The 19,264-nt window shown below is 41.7% G+C and overlaps 1 protein-coding gene across 2 annotated transcripts in view; it reads left to right on the top strand.

Annotated features, from left to right (window-relative positions):
• RGS7BP (regulator of G protein signaling 7 binding protein) overlaps positions 1-19,264 on the top strand; it is an 80,647-nt gene that overhangs the window by 55,752 nt on the left and 5,631 nt on the right. For both annotated transcript variants that reach the window (XM_030567503.1, XM_030567502.1), the window contains exons 4-5: positions 14,602-14,749; positions 16,360-16,430. In XM_030567503.1, coding sequence (XP_030423363.1) covers positions 14,602-14,749; positions 16,360-16,430 — 219 coding nt within the window. The remainder of the gene's footprint in view (positions 1-14,601; positions 14,750-16,359; positions 16,431-19,264) is intronic.

Below are 19,264 nucleotides of genomic sequence, written 5' to 3'. Positions count from 1 at the left end.
TTTAGTCTCTTAGACACTGAGGTCTGCCTTGCTGGAGCCATTACTGTGGCTGCCGTATTTTAATTAAAAATCTTTCAGCACCTGTTGAGTCCTAAAACATGTATTGTTTCTCATCATACCAACAGGACCGGTGCCAGGGTTTCTCGCACCCTAGGCGCATGGCCATTTCGCCGTCCCCCGCGCTGATCCCTGTGGTTCCGGTGGAGCTGCCGCAGGCATGCCTGCGGGAGGTCCACCAGAGCCGCAGGAGCAGCCAACCATCTGCAGACATGACTGCGGCAGCTCCACTGGAGCCATGGACCAACGGACTCTCCGCAGGCATGCCTGAGGCAGGTCAACCAGAGCCGCCTGCCGCCTCCCCGGCAAAATGCCACCCCCTCAATAATCCTGGCACCCTAGGCGATTGCCTAGGCTGCCTAAATGGTAACACCGGCCAGGCATACCAGCTTTTCCATCTAACAGAATTAAACTTTTGTGCCCACTTCTTTAAATTCATTACTTAAGGAAAAGGTTTATACGCTTGGGCCTGCATTATAATACTTATATCTGGGGACAAATAGACCCTTTGATCATTACAGAGTGCTTTGTGTTGTTTCCTATATCTAGGGTTTTTAAGCTTTTCAACAGTATCTAAGTAGTAATCTACTAGGCGTAATACCCATAGAAATAGTAAATGTTCCAGTATTTACTAATATTGTTAAAATGTGTGTATATGTCTGACCTTTTCCTCACTGCTAGTAGGTATATAATTTCTTGGCAGGTCTTGTGGCTCATTTTTGAATTGCAATAATATATTTTCCATTTTCTGTTCCTCTAACCTGTTAGGGAAGTTTTAAAAATCTCTCTTGAGACTTCAACAATTTCTGTTCTTATTTTGGAGCCAGCAGCTTCAAGTAGAATAACATGCAGACTGTTCACACCAACCTGTAGCTGATAAACAGGGCCGGCGCTTCCATTAGGTGACCCTAGGCGGTCGCCTAGGGCGCCAGGATTCGGGGGGGCAGCATTTTGTGTGTTCCCCACAGGGCGCACGGAATCTTCCGGTTCCGCTCCCGTCGCACCGCTGAGGAAGGACCTTCTGCTGATGTGCCGCGGAAAACAGTGGCAAGCTATTGAGTAGTTCAATGACTGCTGCTGTGGCCTGCGGCATTTTGGCGCAGGGTCCTTTGGCGGCACAATGGGAGCAGAATCGGAAGCTCCCACGCACCCCGTGGGGAGCGCACAAAATGCTGCCCCCCCGAATTCTGTCTAGGGCGCCAGAAACTCTGGTGCCGCTCCTGCTGATAAATAATAATCTGGGTTCTTGTAAATTGACCAGACATAGCCAAGCAAGCTGTAGATTTGACAAGAGCATGAAAGCTGAGGCTATCTGCTTCTTATGATGCTCTTTCCCCAGGGGACCTCAGCCAGCTCTTTCATAGAGGGCCTAGCAGGAGATAGATGCATTTCTGGAGATTCAACTACTGTTGAAGTGCCAGGATTCAACTACTTTTTTTCCTTCTATCCCCAAACTTCCCCATTTCTCTCTATTGTTGAATAAGCATTCCTACATTGACAGTACAGAATACAAGGCTTCCTGTAGAGTGATTTCCTGCATACTTACAATCTTCAAGACAACTTCACTGCTGCAATATAGCCTCTATTAGAAAAGACAGACACCAGTATCCATTACTTCTTTGTATAGCTATAACACACACAGTCACAGCGACGCCAGCTGCCAAAAATATGTCCAGTTTTGCTATGCAGCAAGTACGCTGAGGGAAGGGGTTTGTCAGTTTATTTCTGTAGTACACACAAAAAGTTATGTCTAAAGACCATTATTAAGGTGCCAAAGTCAGGAACTCAGAAATTGGGAAATTTACCAGAGTTAAGGTGGTCTGTGCCATTTGTACTGTCTTAGCAGTGTCTAGTTATCTTCCCTTTTGCCTGCTCCAAATATCTTTCCAATGCAAATCCTTTGTCCTGGAGGGAAGGAAAAGCTGGAAACTATTAAGTATCAATTAGAAAAAAAAATACATGACTTCGGAGGGTTCTCTGTAGTGTGGAGGAGCAGATTCCTTGAACTCCAGAGCCAGCCACTAATATCCATTTCCATCTGGAGTACAGCACCACAATCGACCCCCCAGTAAAGGAACAGGTACTCAAAAAATCTCTGGAATGTCAGCAGGCAAAGATTTGTCTACTGGAAGCTCTATAAGTAGCTGAAAAACAAGGAGAATGCAGGTCTCCCAGCCCCTGGACAAGATAGCTGCTGCTGAGGGCACTGAGTGTATGATGGCTGTGGTGAAGAAAGTTGCTGCAGGCACAGTAGATATCCAGGTCACAACACCTCGATTAACTCTTCTCTGCGAGTGTTGGCAGGACAGGTGAATGAAGCAGAAGGGAGAAAATGGAAGATTACAAGAGAGCTCAGTCCAGGTGCAGAGAAGCCTCACCAAGTTATCATCTCTTAAATCTAAAGTGGCAGATATTGAGGGAAGGTCTTAATGCAATAATTTGAGAATTATAGGAGTATCTGAGTGAGCAGAGAAAGGCAACCCCCTAGAATTTGTTTCCTGGCTTCTTTCAGAAGTGCTCAGTCTGCCATCTGATTTTAAATTTGATTTAGAGAGAGCACATAGATCCCTGGCTCCTAAGTCAGCCTCAGATGCCAAACCTCATGCACTGATTGTCATATTTATCAGATTTACTGTAAAAGAAGACATAATGCAGCTAGCTTGTGGGAAAAAGAACTATTTTGGGGGATGCCACAAAATGAGATAATGATTATTCAAGACTTTGCAAAAAGACCCGGTTAAGCAGAGATCAGCTTTAGAAGAGCAAGGGAACTTGCCAAGCACTGGGTGCACAAATATTTTATAAAGTTTCCAGCTCAGTTTCATGTCAAGGCTAGTAAGGAAATGCATCTGTTCCAAAAGCCACGAGCAGCAGAAAGTTTTTTAAATAGCCTGCACTGAATTGAGTACCTCTTCTGTTTTATACCAAGTTTACTTCCCAGTTGTTATGTCTGCCCTACCTGCACTTATGGACTTCTCCAGTTACCATGCTTCATTCACTTATTTTGTTTCTCTCTCTCTCCCGCTTCAAGCTGATACTTTATTAACTTTTGGGATGTGCATATCAAGTCTCATCAAATGGCTAAATGTGAAGCAGAGGAGTTAAGGAAACACCTCATCCCAAATTGATCTCATAGGCATGAGCTGACTGAGGAAAGGGTAGATTTAAATTGCGTATTCACAATATTAAGTACCTTTGCTTCTGCATTTGTGCTGGGGAATCAGTGAAACATTTGACACAGGGCTGGCTCCAGGGTTTTTGCCACCCCAAGCTTCGGGGAAAAAATTTTTTAAAGCAGCATTGTCATAAACAGATAGCTAAGGGTTAATGTTCTTTTACCTGGAAAGGAGTAACCTGAAACACCTGACCAGAGGACCAATCAGGAAACAAGACTTTTTCAAATCTGGGTGGAGGGAAGTTTGTGTGTGAGTCCTTTGTTCTTGGTCTTCTGCCTGTATTCTCTCGGCTATGAGAGGATTTTTCTGCCTCCTGCTTTTCTAATCTTCTGTTTCCCAGTTGTAAGTACAAAAGATAAAATAGTGATTTATAGGGTTTTTTTCTTTTGTATTTACATGTGTGTAGTTGCTGGAGTGTTTTGAAGTGTGTTCTTTTTGAATAAGGCTGTTTATTCATATTTCTTTTAAGCAACTGACTCTGTATTTGTCACCTTAATACAGAGAGACCATTTTTATGTATTTTTCTTTCTTTTTACATAAAGCTTTCTTTTTAAGACCTGTTGGAGTTTTTCTTTAGTGGGGAACTCCAGGGAATTGAGTCTGTAGCTCACCAGGGAATTGGTGGGAGGAAGAAGTCAGGGGGAAATCTGTGTGTGTTAGATTTACAAGCCTGACTTTGCATACCCTCTGGGTGAAGAGGGAAGTACTTGTGTTTCCAGGACTGGAAATAGGGAGGGTGGAATCCCTCTGTTTAGATTCACGGAGCTTGCTTCTGTATATCTCTCCAGGAACCCAGGGAGGGAACACCTGGAGGGGGGAAGGGAAATGGTTTATTCCCCTTTGTTGTGAGACTCAAGGAATTTGGGTCTTGGGGTCCCCAGGGAAGATTTTTGGGGGGACCAGAGTGCCCCAAAACACTCTAATTTTTTGGGTGGTGGCAGCTTTACCAGGTCCAAGCTGGTAACTAAGCTTGGAGGTTTTCATGCTAACACCCATATTTTGGACGCTAAGGTCCAAATCTGGGAAAAATGTTATGACAAGCACATCGGCGGCAGCTCTACTGCCACAGTCTTCATTCTGAGGGACCCGCCGCCGAATTGCTGTCGAAGACCCGGACATTCCACCCTTTCCCATTGGCCGCCCCATGCACCTGCTGGCTGCACTGGTGCCTGGAGCTGGTCCTGATTTGACAACATCCCTAAATGAACATCAACATGAATGAACTATTGCTTTGTGATCATTCAAGGCCTATGTGTTACCTGAGCACTGATGTACACCAAAGAGATCACGAGGGGGCAGTGCAGCTTCTTGTTGCTCTGTACAAATTTGAGGGCTCCAATGCCAGTTTTGAAAATTGGTGCCAGTGGGAGACCCTGCTGTATCCTTACTGCTGGGGTCCTCAAAGCCCAGCAGCTTGGGCTGGAAATCTGAGAGACAGCTCTCCTCCCTGCAAGACATCATGGAAAGCTGCACAGGCCTGAGCAATGTAATTGTACCCCCTGTGGAACAACGGAGCAGAGGAGAAGATCAGTGGAGGTTGCTGAGCTACGTGGACAGTGATTTCTGCCCTCCCTATCACCTACTACTTCCTCCCTCTCACCCTGCTCCCTCTCACCCTCCTTTTCCCTAGTCTACTAACTTTCTGTCCCCAATGTCTTCGCTCCACCCCACTATTTCCCCAGTCTCTTTCCCCTTGTTGCCACTACCCCCGCCTTCTATAAGTTCAACTCCATGTACATGAACATGAAGTATAAAATTAATATAGACGAGTCACTTGTTCAGTTGAAGTATTTGTTGTATTCTTTGGTGCAGTTATTTACAGTTTGTGGGAGTAGTTAGATTTCTCCCGTTAGCAGTATGTTTACTTAATGTGGGGAAGGGAAACTGAATGTTTGGTTGTAAACTAAAAAGAGGAGAGTCAATGTGGCCATGAAAAAGTGATCCTCAAAATATACAGTGTCTCATTCAGTGCAGCAAGCTCTATTACCCATACTCTGGTGTCTGGTTCAGCAAACTGAAAAGATTACAAATTAGGGGATAAGAATATCCTTGACATATCAGATTAAGAAACATTACATTTGTGCAGTGTTCGCTCCCTTTCTATTGCCTTATAATATAGGTACTAATTTGTGGAATGGGAATAATAGGATGCCTGTTAAAAATAATAATTTAAATAGTGGATATTGGTGGAGCCTCTTGCCTGGATGGTGTGTCTTCCCAGTCCGCCTCTACTGAATTGGTTGGTTTTGTTTATAGTGTTAGATGTTGGAAAATTGTTGCAAATACATTGTGCTCTACTATGCTTGGTAATAAGTAATAGTGGTAATATGTATGTTTTGTGTTTTTATGTTTTTGCTTTAACTTGTCTTTTTGTGCTCTTCCCTCCCCCTCTCCGGAGCCCTCTCCTTCCTATTCCCTGGAAGTCTGGCAAGTGGCAAGCATCTGGCAAGGTAATCCAAAATATCTAGAATAAGCATCTGAGACATTTCATCCATAGACTTCCCCCCTCATGGGTTTCTGTATGGGGAGTAGGATGGGATGTAATAGAGCAAATAATACAAACATTCCATCACCTCCATTTGTAAGAGTACTCATACAAAAATAATTCTTAACATAGCCAAATGGCCCTGAATCTTAATTCTGTTTCCTAGAATGTGAAGGGACTCAACACTCCAATGAAAAAGAACAAACGTGTACTCATTTTTAATGAAAGCAAATGAAGACACTGCTTTTGAAGGAGACACACTTGACCATAAATGAGGCTGCTAAATTAGAGCATGACTGGGTAGGAAAAGCAGCATCTTGTGGTTTCTCATCCAGATCCAGAGGCGGAGCCAACCTCTTCCATAAAGCACTAGCAAGAACAGTTTCTGAGTGAATTTCAGACGTTCAGGGCAGATTTTTAATTCTTAAAGTCACCTAGTCACTGCTTATATTAATGCGCCTAAGCTTGATGATCCTGAAACCTTTCATAGGTTTTTTACTAAGTTATATGGAGAATCCCATATTCCTACTGTGATTGCTGGGGATTTTAATTATCCTTTTATGGACAAATCTTGGCCTCAGGGGCATAAACCAGCAAAACTAGAATGACTCTGGAGTTGCACTTTAAAGATCCATGTGATGTCTGGAGACTTATACTTCCAATGAATAGGAACTATTCATACTTTTCTCCAGTGCATGGGTCCTATCCTCTTATAGATTGATTTGCTCTCCAGTGACATGGTTAATTCTGTAGCTGACTCCTCCATTAATAAAATTGCTGACCTGTTCATGCCCCTGTAATTCTTCAAATAGCAACAGACCTGGGTGAGAAACAGCCAGGTAAATGGAGATTTAATTCTTCACATTCATTAGATCCTCATTTCAAAATATTTATTGAAAAGGGGAAGTTGGCCTATTCCTGGAGACAAACCAACCTTCAACATCTTCTAGCAGGTTAATGTGAGAGATGCTCAAGGCCTGTTTGAGAGATAGAATTATAAGTTTTGCATCAACCAAGAAGAGAGACAGAAAATAGGAGAAAAAAGTAAAAGAGCTTGATTTGTCTTAAGCCATAGCCATATCCAGATTTGCTTAAATCCCCAATTAATTGTAGATCTGAACTCAGTAAGATGTACTCAGCGCAGGCTCAATTTGCCCTATTTCTAATCAGGCAGAACTTCTGTGAATTGGGTGGAAAACTTGACAAGCTGCTGGTGTACCACCCAAGACAAAATAACTCTGCATGTAGAATCATGGTCTTCCATGATAACCATGGTAAATTATGTACATCACCTAAAGAACTCTTTATTAATATCATTAATTTCTATGAAGATCTGTACAAGTTGCACACAGAGTCCCCCACAGGTGCTTTGGCTCAATTATTTTAAACTACTACATTACTGCAGCTCAGTGTAGAAAACTTGACACACCACTAACAGAGGATGAGTTAATTAAGGCCATTAAGAATAAGAAAGCAAGCAAAGCCCCCAGGCCAGATGGCTTTTCTACCAAATTCTATAGACTCTTCCTTGACCTCCTGCCTGACGAGATGCTTAAGATGTTTCATGAGTCACTGCCAGAGTGCACCCTTCCCCCTATGCTGAGGGAAGCCCTAATATCAGTTATTACTAAACCAGGAAGAGACACTACACTATGTTCCAATTATAAGCCAATTTCACTTAATAGTGATGTCAACATATTGGTAAAAGTTCTGGAAATGGGATTGGAGGTTTGGGGTTCTATTGTACACCAAATCAAATGAGATTTTTCAGAAGCTATCATGGCTCTGATGACCTTTGACAACTTATTAATGTAATACTAGTGAAATGTGATGACCCCGAATCCTAAGCCATATAAGCTTTAAATGCAGAAAAGGCTTTAGATAGAGTGGATGGAGGCATTTTTTTATACCTTACAAAAATTTATATTTGGAAAAATCTTTATTTCCTGGATTCAATGATTATATTCTTTCCCAACTTCTCCCATCACAACCAACAATGTGACCTTAGATATCATCAGCCTCTTCCAGGTTACTCAGAAAGGGTGCCCACTGTTGCCCCTTTTTGATTTGGCTCTTGAGCCTCAGCAGTAGGTATATCGGTTCATCCAGTTCATCCTCAACCCTGAGGCATTCGGGTTGGTTCCATGGAGTATAAATTGATGTTATAACAGACAAGGCCCTTTTGTATATATCCAAGCCAGAAAACACTATTCCAGCCTTCCTCTTACTAATTCAAAACAATATTTGGTGGTGGCTATCATAGCTAAGAGGTGCCAAATTCATCTTCAGTGTCATGCAAAAGGACCTCTCTGGGGTAGCCCAGATTGGCAAACTGGGGGCAGAGGGGAAACTGTAATTTATACGAATTGACTGAGCAAGGGCATCATATGGATTTCCTAATTAGTCAAGGATGAGGGCTTTGTCTTATTTCTAACACTGAAGCAACATGGTAACCTGATCTCAGCAGAGTGGCAGTACTTACAACTAAGACACTTACTAACATATCAATTTGGTCCAGATGCTGTAGGACTGCCAGAGTATGTCTACACACGTATGGGGGTAGATGTTATGGCTTGGCCTAGACTTTGGGCTCTGAAGACTAAGGAGGTGATTGAAGTTGCAGCTCTCACTTTGAAGCCCAATGTGCTATCTACACAGCTAGGTTTAGCATGGTGATCTGAGCCCTGTGATCCTGAGTTTGTCCACCTGGCTGTGAGGCTCACTGCCACTGCCAGTGTAAACATACCCCTAGAACTACTGGTAACCTTGGAAACGCTTCATAAACTTCCCCACTATGTATGCTCTACTAATGAAGAGGAACTCCAGTGGTTTGGAGTTCTTTGTGAAAGAGTGGAAAGGGGACTTCACACAGCCCTTAAAGGAGCCCCAGTGGCAGCACATGTTACAGAATGTTAAAAATGCTTCTGTAGATCTGAGGCTACACTTGATACAGCAAAAGATTCTATTTAATATATATTGGACACCACACAGGTTGTACAAGAGGGGAGTCCTGTCCTCTAATGTTTGTTGCCACTGTAATAAAGAAAAAGAACTCCCCGATACATATTATGGGACTGTCCAACAGGCAGCTGTTGAAAGAGGTGGACATGAATGAAAACAATGCTTGGCTTCAGCAATTAAACCTCAGCTGAAAATTATATCTTAGGTTATGTATCTACTATGCTGGTTCTTGAGGGCTTCAGTGATTACCAAATACATGATTTTAGAAAAATGGAAGAGTAGGCTTATACCCAGAATAGAGCAGGGGTATTCAGATCTGTCTGAGTTGGCAGCAAAAGAAAAAAATAGCTCATCAACATAGAGAAAAATTATATGAGTTCAAAGAATTTGAACCCTGTTTCTTGATACATTTGGATAAGAATTGCGGAAATAGCTCAATAATGCCAGACTTCCATTCTACCTGTTCGTTCTGCTTTTTCCCCTCCCGCTTCCCTCCCCCAGGCTCCACCTTCCCCCTTTTTTTTTGGGGGGGGGCTACTTGTCTATGTCTTTTTTTATTATTGTTGTTGCTCCCACCCCAACATGCTATGTCTGTGTAATATTGTCTGGTTTTGTATTGTGCAGTCTTGCAGTTTTGTCAAGTCATAAAGATGCATGATTTTATTGGCGATCCTGTGAAATGTGTGGGTTTGGGCAACATATACAAGCTCTAAGACCTTTTCGTATTTTATATTCTTAGTTTCTTTATGAAAAAGAATTTTTTAAGAAAATCACTGAAGAGTCATGAATTTAGCCATATAACTCACCAAGTTGAACAGGTTAATGCCTTTGAAGGCAGCACCATCTAGCAAATAAAGCACTGGATTGGGTCAGGAGTCCTGGGTCCTATTCCTACCTCTCTCATGGACTTGCTGTGTAACTTTGGTCAAGTCACTTAATTTCTGTTTGATCAGCCACATCTTTGTCTATTTAGACTGCAAGCTCTTTGGGGCAAATGTGTAGCATTATACCACAATGTGGGTTCTACTCTTGGCTGGAATCTCTGGCTACTGCTCTGATATAAATAATAGCCCTAAAGCAGTGAGCTGGGATTTCTTTGCGAGCTGATTTAGTAAGAAACACAGGAACAAGCATTATATGCTCCTTATAAAGATAACTCTCTAAAGACCTCAGGGAATACTGTCAAACCCTGGCCTCAGGCACGAGAACATGTTTTAATGATGGTTTAGTGGGAAGCTAAGTAATGTGGAGATACTCAGGGCTAGCTTAGGAACTGCTCTGCAGCATTTACAAAATTCACATCAGCTTCCTGTAAATAAAAAAACCCTCATTTTACTAATCTCTCTGCATGTTTTATTGACCCTGCAAATGATGCTTTGTAATAATTTCTGCCAAGTGTGAGCAGATCTCGAGTTAGTCAGTTAACCACTAGAAGGTGCTGTAGAAATAGTTTGCTTCTGGGACACTCCAGTCAGATCATTTGGAGTAATGGCTGTTTGTAAATGAATATTGATCCACCAGTAATTAAACCAATCATTATCATTAAATTATAACACTTTGTCAAATGTCAGTGAATTCTGTCACAAATATTTGTTGTTCGCAATGTTGTTGCTCCCAGGATATTAGTGAGACAAGGTGCATGAGGTAATATGGACCAACTTCTGTTGATGAGAGAGACAAGCTTTTGAGCTACACCGAGCTAGTCTTCAGATCTGGGAAAGGTACTCTGAGGCCAGTTCTACACTAGGAAATTGAATCGGTATAAATACGTCGCTCAGTGGTGTGAAAGATTGCAGTGGGCCCCGGGGGAATAGTACAGGCGAAGCATCTGAAGAGGTGTAGACATGGTCTTATGATACTAGTCTGCTAGGCACTTCAAGAAATACCATAGAATAGATATTTGGATTAAAAAGGAAAGAATTGAGCCTACTGCAAGAATTGTGTGCATGCATCATGGAGCAAATACACCACAAAGCTTCTGTGATGTAAATTCAGAGTGATCTAGTTACTGTATTGTATGTGCATCACAGTAATAAAAACTCTAAATTACAGGTAAGTGTGTACCATGCACAGTACAAGAGCCTTACACATTGAACAATCCTGGCAATGTTGTTTTTCCATCATGCATTTTGTATTAATAACAAATATCTTAAAATAGTACATAAAAGCCTTTGATAGTTTATAATTTAGATTTAAAAACCTCACTCAAATCATGATGTCTTTTTCTGTGTAAACTTTATTTCACTTCAAGTTTTAGGAGCACTGGAAGGATGGATTACTTAACTGATGTGCTATGATCTCATTACCATTACCCTATTTCAGTGGTTTTCAACCTGGGATCCTCAGGCTACGTCTAAGATTTCCGCACCTCTATTTGAAAATTTTTAGGGGTCCGCAAATGAAAAAAGGTTGAAAACCACTGCTCTATTTGAAAACTGGCATGAGAAAGAAGGACAAACTGTGAGAGAAAAGAGAAGTACAATACATGTGAGGAGAAATAAGCACTTTAATACAACGAACTCTCCTTGGCAAAGAGGAGAGAATGGGTCAAAGGCAGGTTTGGAAGGGGAGCATATGATCCCCACTCTAGCCCTATGGAAAGTCCCTAGAAAATATAACAGTTTTTACTGTTTTTTCCTCATTATTGTTTCCATTGAGATACCCACTCATTCTTCAGAGATCCAGGGGCAGCCACCGCCAAGGGAGTCCCTGGCATTGCATCATAGGGTCATGGTACCAGGGAACAGGAGTTGGGAAGGAGTGGCCAATATAGAGCCTCCACCATATTCCAAGGCTATGCTGGATTTGGGGGTAGACCTCAGGGCCTAACTCACAGGTTTAAGCCTTTAACCAAGACGTTCTACAGAGCCTTTATTATTAACAGACTCCCAGTTATTTTTCCAAGTGATTCAGCTGGCACCCTGAGTTTCAAGGAGGTCTTCATGAATTGGTTATGATCCAACAATATTACTAGTGAACAGCTCCTTCCAGCCAAAGAGAGCTTGGTATCATTAATACTGCCAAAACTCTACAAGACTGCCTTTGTGCTGACAACAACAACCACACACACACAATCCTTTTTTAAAACCATAGCACTTTAAAGTAACGGTAAAATTAATCAGCACCAAATTATAACACTACTTTGTATTTCTATAGCACCAGTGACAAGTTGGATCGCTTTCAAGAGCAATCCTATTTCATAGGAAGGTGATAAGTGTGTGACATGAAAGTTGTGTATTGTATAATAGACTGGTATAACTCACTGCTCTTTCCAGTACACCGAGTAAAATAGTCAAGATGACCAGACAGATAAGCAATTAAGGTTTCACACTGAGGTCTATGATAAGACAATGACAAATGATCTGGAAAAATGGGTAAACAGCGAGATGGCAAAATTTGCAGATGATATAAAATTACTCAAGACAGTTAAGTCCAAAGCAGACTGTGAAGAGTTATAACAGAATCTCACAAAACTGCGTGACTGGGTAACAAAATGGCAGAGGAAATTCAAGACTGATCAATGCAGAGTAATGCATATTGGGTAACTGTACATACAAAATAATGGAGTCTAAATTAGCTGTTACCACTCAAAAAAGATCTTGGAGGCATTGTGGACCGTTCTCTGAAAACATCTGCTCAATGTGCAGCAGCAGTCAAAAAGAAAAAAGGCTAATAATGTTAGGATCCAATAGGAAAAGGATAGATGATAAGTAAATAACGTAATGCCACTATATAAATCCATGGTATGCCCACACCTTGAATACTGTGTGAAGTTCTGGCCACCCCATCTCAAAAATATATATATTAGAAATGGAAAAAGTACAGAGAAGGGCAGCAAAAATGATTTAAGGTATGGAAGTTTCCATATGAGGAGAGATTAAAAAGACTGGAACTTTTCAGCTTGGAAAGAGACAACTAAGGGGGCATATGAGAGAGGTTTATAAAATCATGACTGGTGTGAAAAAAATGAATAAGGAAGTCTTATTTACTACCCCTTCATATAACACAAAAACCAGGGGTCACCCAATGAAATTAATAGGCAGCAGGTTTAAAAACAAACTAAAGGAAGTACTTGACACAGCCAACCTGTGGGGCTTGTTGCCGGGGATGTTGTGAAAGATTAAACTATAACAGGATTTTAAAAATGAATTAAATAATTTCATGAAGAATAGGTCTATCAACGGCCAATAGCCAAGGTGGTCATGGATGCAACCCCATGCTCTGGGTGTCCTAAAGTCTCTGACTGCCAGAAGCTGGCATTGGATAAGGAGAGATGGATCACTTGATAAATTGCCCTGTTCTTGTCATTCCCTCTGAAGCACCTGGCATTGGCCACTATCAAAGACAGGATGCTGGGTTAGATGGACCATTGGTCTGACCCAATATGGCTGTTCTTATGTTCTAACTGTGATGTATAATTGGGAAGAGGTGATACTAAAGCTAAAGCACAGAAGGAGATCACCTAGGAGGAGGGTTTGATTGACTCTTGTTAAGTGGCAGGTGAGGAGGGGAGACAGAGATGGAGCAGCACTTTAGTCTGGAGTTCAAAAGGATACTCCATGAGAGATGAGAAGTGGAGCTGTTCCCTGTGGCCAAGGATACCTGAGGTGAGTGAGAGGTTTAAAAAAAAATGGAAGTTTGATTCCCAGGATCTCTAGCAGACTGTCAGGCTGAGAACATGCAAACAGCTCTGATGACCTGAGAAGCTGGATGATGGAAATAAGCAATTTCTTCTTATCTGTGTAATTACAGTGTAGGTTTAGCTAGGTGATTTCTGGCCAAGTTTAAAGATTAGATAGGCATTCAGACCACAGATTTTGTTTTTAATATTAATTTCTCTCTATTTGTAATAAACCTTGCTTAATATGAACTTTTTGGTCATATATTGTTTGGGCAAATTCATGAGGTCCATCCAGAAAGGTAAACAAACTTGAACCTCTAAGGAAGGTGTCTGGAACCCAACTCTGAAATTTTCAGTTCAAATGGCACACTCAAAAGAAATCCATCCCATCAGATGCCTGGTGCCAGGGCTACACTGGTTGCCACAGAGTAGAGTGACCAGATAGTAAGTGTGAAAAATCAGGACAGGGGGTGGCGGGTAATAGGCACCTATATAAAACAAAGCCCCAAGTATTGGGACTGTCCCTATAAAATCAGGACATCTAGTCACCCTACCACAGAGGAATTGCCCAAGGGCCATGGACTAGAACCTTGTCAGGGCACCAGCTAAGCCCATCAACCCTAATTCCTTTGCAGTCACCATCACCATGGTCCAGGCCCAACACCTCCTTCTCTCCCACACAAATGTCCTTAGAATCTGGCAGCAGCCCTCAACCACTCAGCTCTAACACCTCCTTTTATTTCCTTGTAGTAAGTATGAATCACAAACTTGGTGCAGATTTGGAATCTGCTGTATTTTGGGTTGTGAATGTTGACAGGTGTGTAGTGCTATTAAAACTTGTCAAGTACAGAACCTCATATTTTGTCCTACTTTTTCAGCACAGCATACTACTACTAACTAGGATATGTGCATTGTGCTGTCCATTGATGTGAGAGTTTTTGAAGTCGTTTTCAGTAGATGCACCACAGTTCACTGGTTTTTGTTCCATGTTGCCCTTTGGCCCCTGACACAGATTTTACACAGTGAAGCAAAATGTTTAGCTCCACACTCCTCTCTTTAACCTCACTCCCGCTGTGCTGCTTGGCCACTGCATTACTTATGCCAAGCAGCAGAGCTCTCATTAGCAGATGGACAAGTTGCCATCCATTCCCTGTCCTGCTTGCTTTTCACGTGGAGTTTGGGTTCATAACTCTCTGCATTGGTGCTGTGCATGATCAGGTCCAAACCACCATATTTCAGCCTTTGTATAAACTGTGTTTAAATAACAGGGATATGTTTTGTTTTGTCTTAACATTTTAAAGGAAAAGAGCCGTGTGCAACACCCAAGATCCTAGACAATAAAAAGGAGGAGAGTTCAGAAGTACCTATTTTAGAAGACACATCATCTTCACCAATAGATATTCAACAGCATTCATGGCAGGTTTCCACCGATATTGAAAACACTGAAAGGTATGCGTTGCCTTTATTCCTAAATACTGGTATTTAGGCCTAATGCTTTATTCAGCCTTTTCCACACAGGCAATCAACATTGTTACTTGTATCAGTACATTAAAAAGGCATTTTAACATTTCTTCAGAACTTAACATACATGACAGTAACTTCTAAATCAGTGGGTACAGTGGTGGGCCAGGAATGAAATATTTAGCTGAGTACCACTGGATGACACTGTCAAAGCATGAAGAAACTACAGAGATAAATGGTTCTACTTGCAGAACAGAGATAATAAGATTGATTTTCATTCCAGTTTTAACCAGGCCTCTGCTTTTGTATTCCAAATCACCTGATCTCCATTTGTGCACTTGCAAGTCAGATATTTTGACATCCAATTGACATCATCAGTTGTGCCTGCCAATAATTCTGAATGTGTGGAAACAAACAAGTATATACCAAACTGAACTCCTTTAATCCTCTGGCTATCCAGATGCAAGCTGAAGCTTTTATGGCCCTTTAAAAAAAAAAAAAAGTAAGAGATAACCCTGGTGGCCATTTCCGTTCTTACTAAAACTGATCTATTATCTAAGGCTTTGTGTGAGTTACCACTGAGAGCCTGAGGGCTACCATATTTCCTTGTATATAACCAAATTCTGTTCTATTAAAAGAGGAGCTGAATAAAACTGAACAATGGGAAAAACGGTTGCACTGCTCTGTTCAGGAACCATATTATAGTATCGGGGTATCCAAATGAATGAGGCAAGATCACACCGTCTTTCAAACCAAAAACCCTTTGGTGCAGCCTGAGCCGTCACACAGTTTCTCTTTACAAACCATGACACGCTTTCAAAACACACACACACACACACACACACACACACACACACACACACACACACACGTAGCTGTAACCTCGCTATGGGAGAGGGGAAACCTATTATAATATCGGGGGATTATTTAGTCCCCTTTAACATTTTGGGCAAATCCCATGCACTTGAGAGGGGTCAAGTTGACAGGCTGGATGAAATGTTCTCTTCATCCACAAAATGGGAACTGATACAGCACGTGTGGTCCCTACAGTCATTTATTTATTACTTTTTAAACACTGCCTTTGTGCTTGGTACAGTCCAAGATACAAAACACAGTCACTGTCTCAAAGAATTTACAGTCTAAGTGTTCGCCATCTGGGGCAAAAGGATAGTGCAGCCAACACTGGTGCTAATAAATGCCAGTTGTGCTACGTATGGTGCATCTCTCCACTAGGAATTGGACTGAGCCCTCCAACTCATTTTATAAAGACCACTCAACATCCAGGAAGTGGTAATTATGTCATCATCCTAGGATAAATTTGAACCAGAAAGCTGCCAATCACAATCAAATCAACCCTCTAGCTCCTCATTAAATCTAAGGGCATATTCCTCTTATAACAAAAATAAAGAATTAGACTGGCTTTTATCTTGGAGCCAACTACTTGTCCATTAGATAGAGCCAAAAGAGCTTGTTAGTCTCACTTTGAGTTTATTATCTTTCATTATTTCAGTGTATTGTACTATTCCTACAACCCCCAGAAGCAGAAAATAGTATGGAGACTTTAAATAACCTATCTATTTTACTTTTAATTTCCACAGAGACATGAGAGAAATGAAAAACCTTTTAAGCAAACTCAGGGAGACTATGCCTTTACCATTGAAAAATCAAGGTGAGTCTTGCTTTTTCTGTATCTAATGTAAATTAAGGCATTCACGTGTTTTGGCTCAGTTTATATCAGAAAAATCTACATTTTTTCTAGATATTATTTAAAAAAATTATTCTGGGTAAGTCCTGGCCCCACTGATGTCAATGACAGAACTCCCAATGACATCCATAGGGCAAGGATTTCACTCAATAGGGTTAGTCCAGAATCCTCTAAAGCTAGTATATTTTGGAAATTAAGAGATAAATTATGTCTCTGCTGAGCAGAGCTGCACTGGAGGAAGTGAAGTGGCATAATAAAATTTTATTATAAAATTTGCAAATGGCAAGAAGTTCAGAGGGGTTGCAGGCACTTAGGAGGGAAAGATTAGAAATAAAAATGACCATGACAAATTGGAGAACTGGTCTAAATTCAACAAGATGAAATTCAGTACAGACCAGTACAAAGTTCTTCACTTAGGAAGGAAAATGCACAGCTACAAAAATGGAGAGTAAATGGCTATTGGTAGTACTTCTGAAAAAGGATCTGGGGTAATAATGGATCACAAATTGAATACTAGTCAACAATGTGATGCAGCTATGAAAAAGTTTAATAGCATTCTGGGAGTGTTGGATGTAAGACATGGGCGGTAATTGATCTGCTCTACTCAGCAATGGTGAGGCCTCAGCTGGAGTTCTGTGTCCAATTCTGGGAGCCACACTTCAGGAAAGATTAAGATAAACCAGAGAGAGTCCAAAGGAGAGCAACAAAAATGAAAAAAGTTTATAAAACCTGACTTGTGGGAAAAGGTTAGGAAAAAAAATGGGCATAATTAGTTTTGAGAAAAAAAGACTGAGGGGGGGACCTGATAATAGTCTTTAAATATGTTAAGGGCTGCTATAAAGAGGACTGTGATCATTTGTGCCATGTCCACTGAAGGCAGAACAAGTAGTAATTGGCTTAATCTGTAGCAAAGGAGATTTAGGTTAGATATTAGGAAGAACTTTATAACAGTAAGGGTATTTGAGTTTTGGAATAGGCTTCCAAGGGGGGTTGTGGAATCCCCATCTTTAGAGGTTTTTAAAAATGGGCTGGACAGATACCTGTCAGGGGATGGTCTCTAGACTCTCTCCAATTTGTCCTAAAAAATTAAAAGCTAGGTGTATTCTTTATAATATATTATATTAGTATTTCCATAATGATGTCAGTTTACATGGCAGCATACAAGAAATAAAGTGTGCTAAGCATAACAGGTCCTTGTCCCAAGGAGCTAACAGTCTGAAGGACAGCAGTTGTGAGAGAAACCTAGAATGGGAAGAACACATTGCACTCCTGAAGTTTCATGGAATGGAGGGGATTGCAAAGAGTTTGGAAGGAGGGGAGAAAAATCTCTTTGTGCATTATATAGGAGGCCATTCCAGGTAAACAGGACAGATGGTAAAAAGGCACAAAGTCTGGAATGGGGCACAAAGAGAAAGAAGAAGGGGAACATAGCAAAGGAAAGACCTAGGCTGCGAAAGAGGAGAAAATTGAACTCAGTGCAGAACAGAGGAAGACAGTTCAGAGTTCCAGGGGGGAATCCTTCCTCTGCATTCTGGCCCCTTTATATTGCTCTGGTAATCCTTCTGACAGGTGGAGTCGGCAGCAACAAGGGCCAGGTTCAATGTCTAGGGATTTCTCTTACCACTACAAAATAAAACCGGCTCAAGTCCCTACAGTCATCTGGGAAAACTAAACACCCCCACCTCAAAGGCAATCCTTCTCCATTTGCAAGCACTGAGTCTGTGTAAAAGAAAACAAAACTTTTATTAAAAGGGGACCCAACGTTAACTTGGAAAAACACCAGAACCACAAATCAAAAGCATATGATCGTAGGCAAACATCCACCCCACAGTGTGTTGGGCAGTGTCCTTGGCCTCAGTTTCTCCCTTGTTGGTGTGAAAGTCCAACAAACAAATGTCCCTTAACACACCACTCCCCTCAGATGCCACTGTACCCTACTCACCATTGGCTGTCCTTGGTTAGCGAAGACCCAGACTTCAGAGGTACGTTCACATGGTTCATCTCTCACCCCTGGGGGCAGGAGACATTGAGCAATGCCTCTGCTGCTGCTTGCAACTGGCTCATAGCTGTTATTCTCTTTCTGCCACCTCTGCTGCACCCACAATGTCACGTTCTGAGGTTCTGCCACTTAACCCAGCTCTTAATGGGGAACCTCACAGCCAATTCAGTTTCTCTACTGTGTTTCCCTATGCGCAATAAATGTCTAAGGCTTAGCCCCTAGACCTGTTCAGCAATAATATCTCTAGGAATTACCAGCCAGAAACAAGGACTCTCAATTGAGACCAATCAGCTATATCATTAAATACTAGATTCTTGGCAGCATCCACACCACCACATAGAAGCACCATCTCCACTTTCTCATCTTCATGGGGATGTGGCATCCCTACCCCCTGCTTAGCAAGTGAGGTTCAGTTTAGGGTAACCCCCTCAATCAGGGGGGTCACATGGTAAGCACAGTTCTGCTGCCTTTTACTCATGCAATAAGGTTAACACTTCATCTTCATTACCCCTGCATTCAAATCCTTGAGTGATTTGTAACCCCAAACCAACCAAAATTGATCGTTTTGGCAAAGCAGCTCCATCTGCTGCACATGTAGGCAGAGTAGGCATGTCTGTGCAAATATGGTCTGCTCCTGAAGTCTTTTCCCCCAGTTCATCACAGGGGAGAGCTCATTCAGATTCTCCTTACGCTCTGCATAAATGGCCTGAAGACCTCTGGTAAATGCACCAGAGGCTTTTAGGGCTGTGTATCAGGCAGACATACTTTTAAGTAGCCCAGAGGCTGCTCTAAACTATGC

Source organism: Gopherus evgoodei, chromosome 6, assembly GCF_007399415.2.
Source record: "Gopherus evgoodei ecotype Sinaloan lineage chromosome 6, rGopEvg1_v1.p, whole genome shotgun sequence".
Classification (NCBI taxonomy): domain Eukaryota; kingdom Metazoa; phylum Chordata; order Testudines; family Testudinidae; genus Gopherus; species Gopherus evgoodei.
This window is presented reverse-complemented; position numbering and strand designations above follow the sequence as displayed.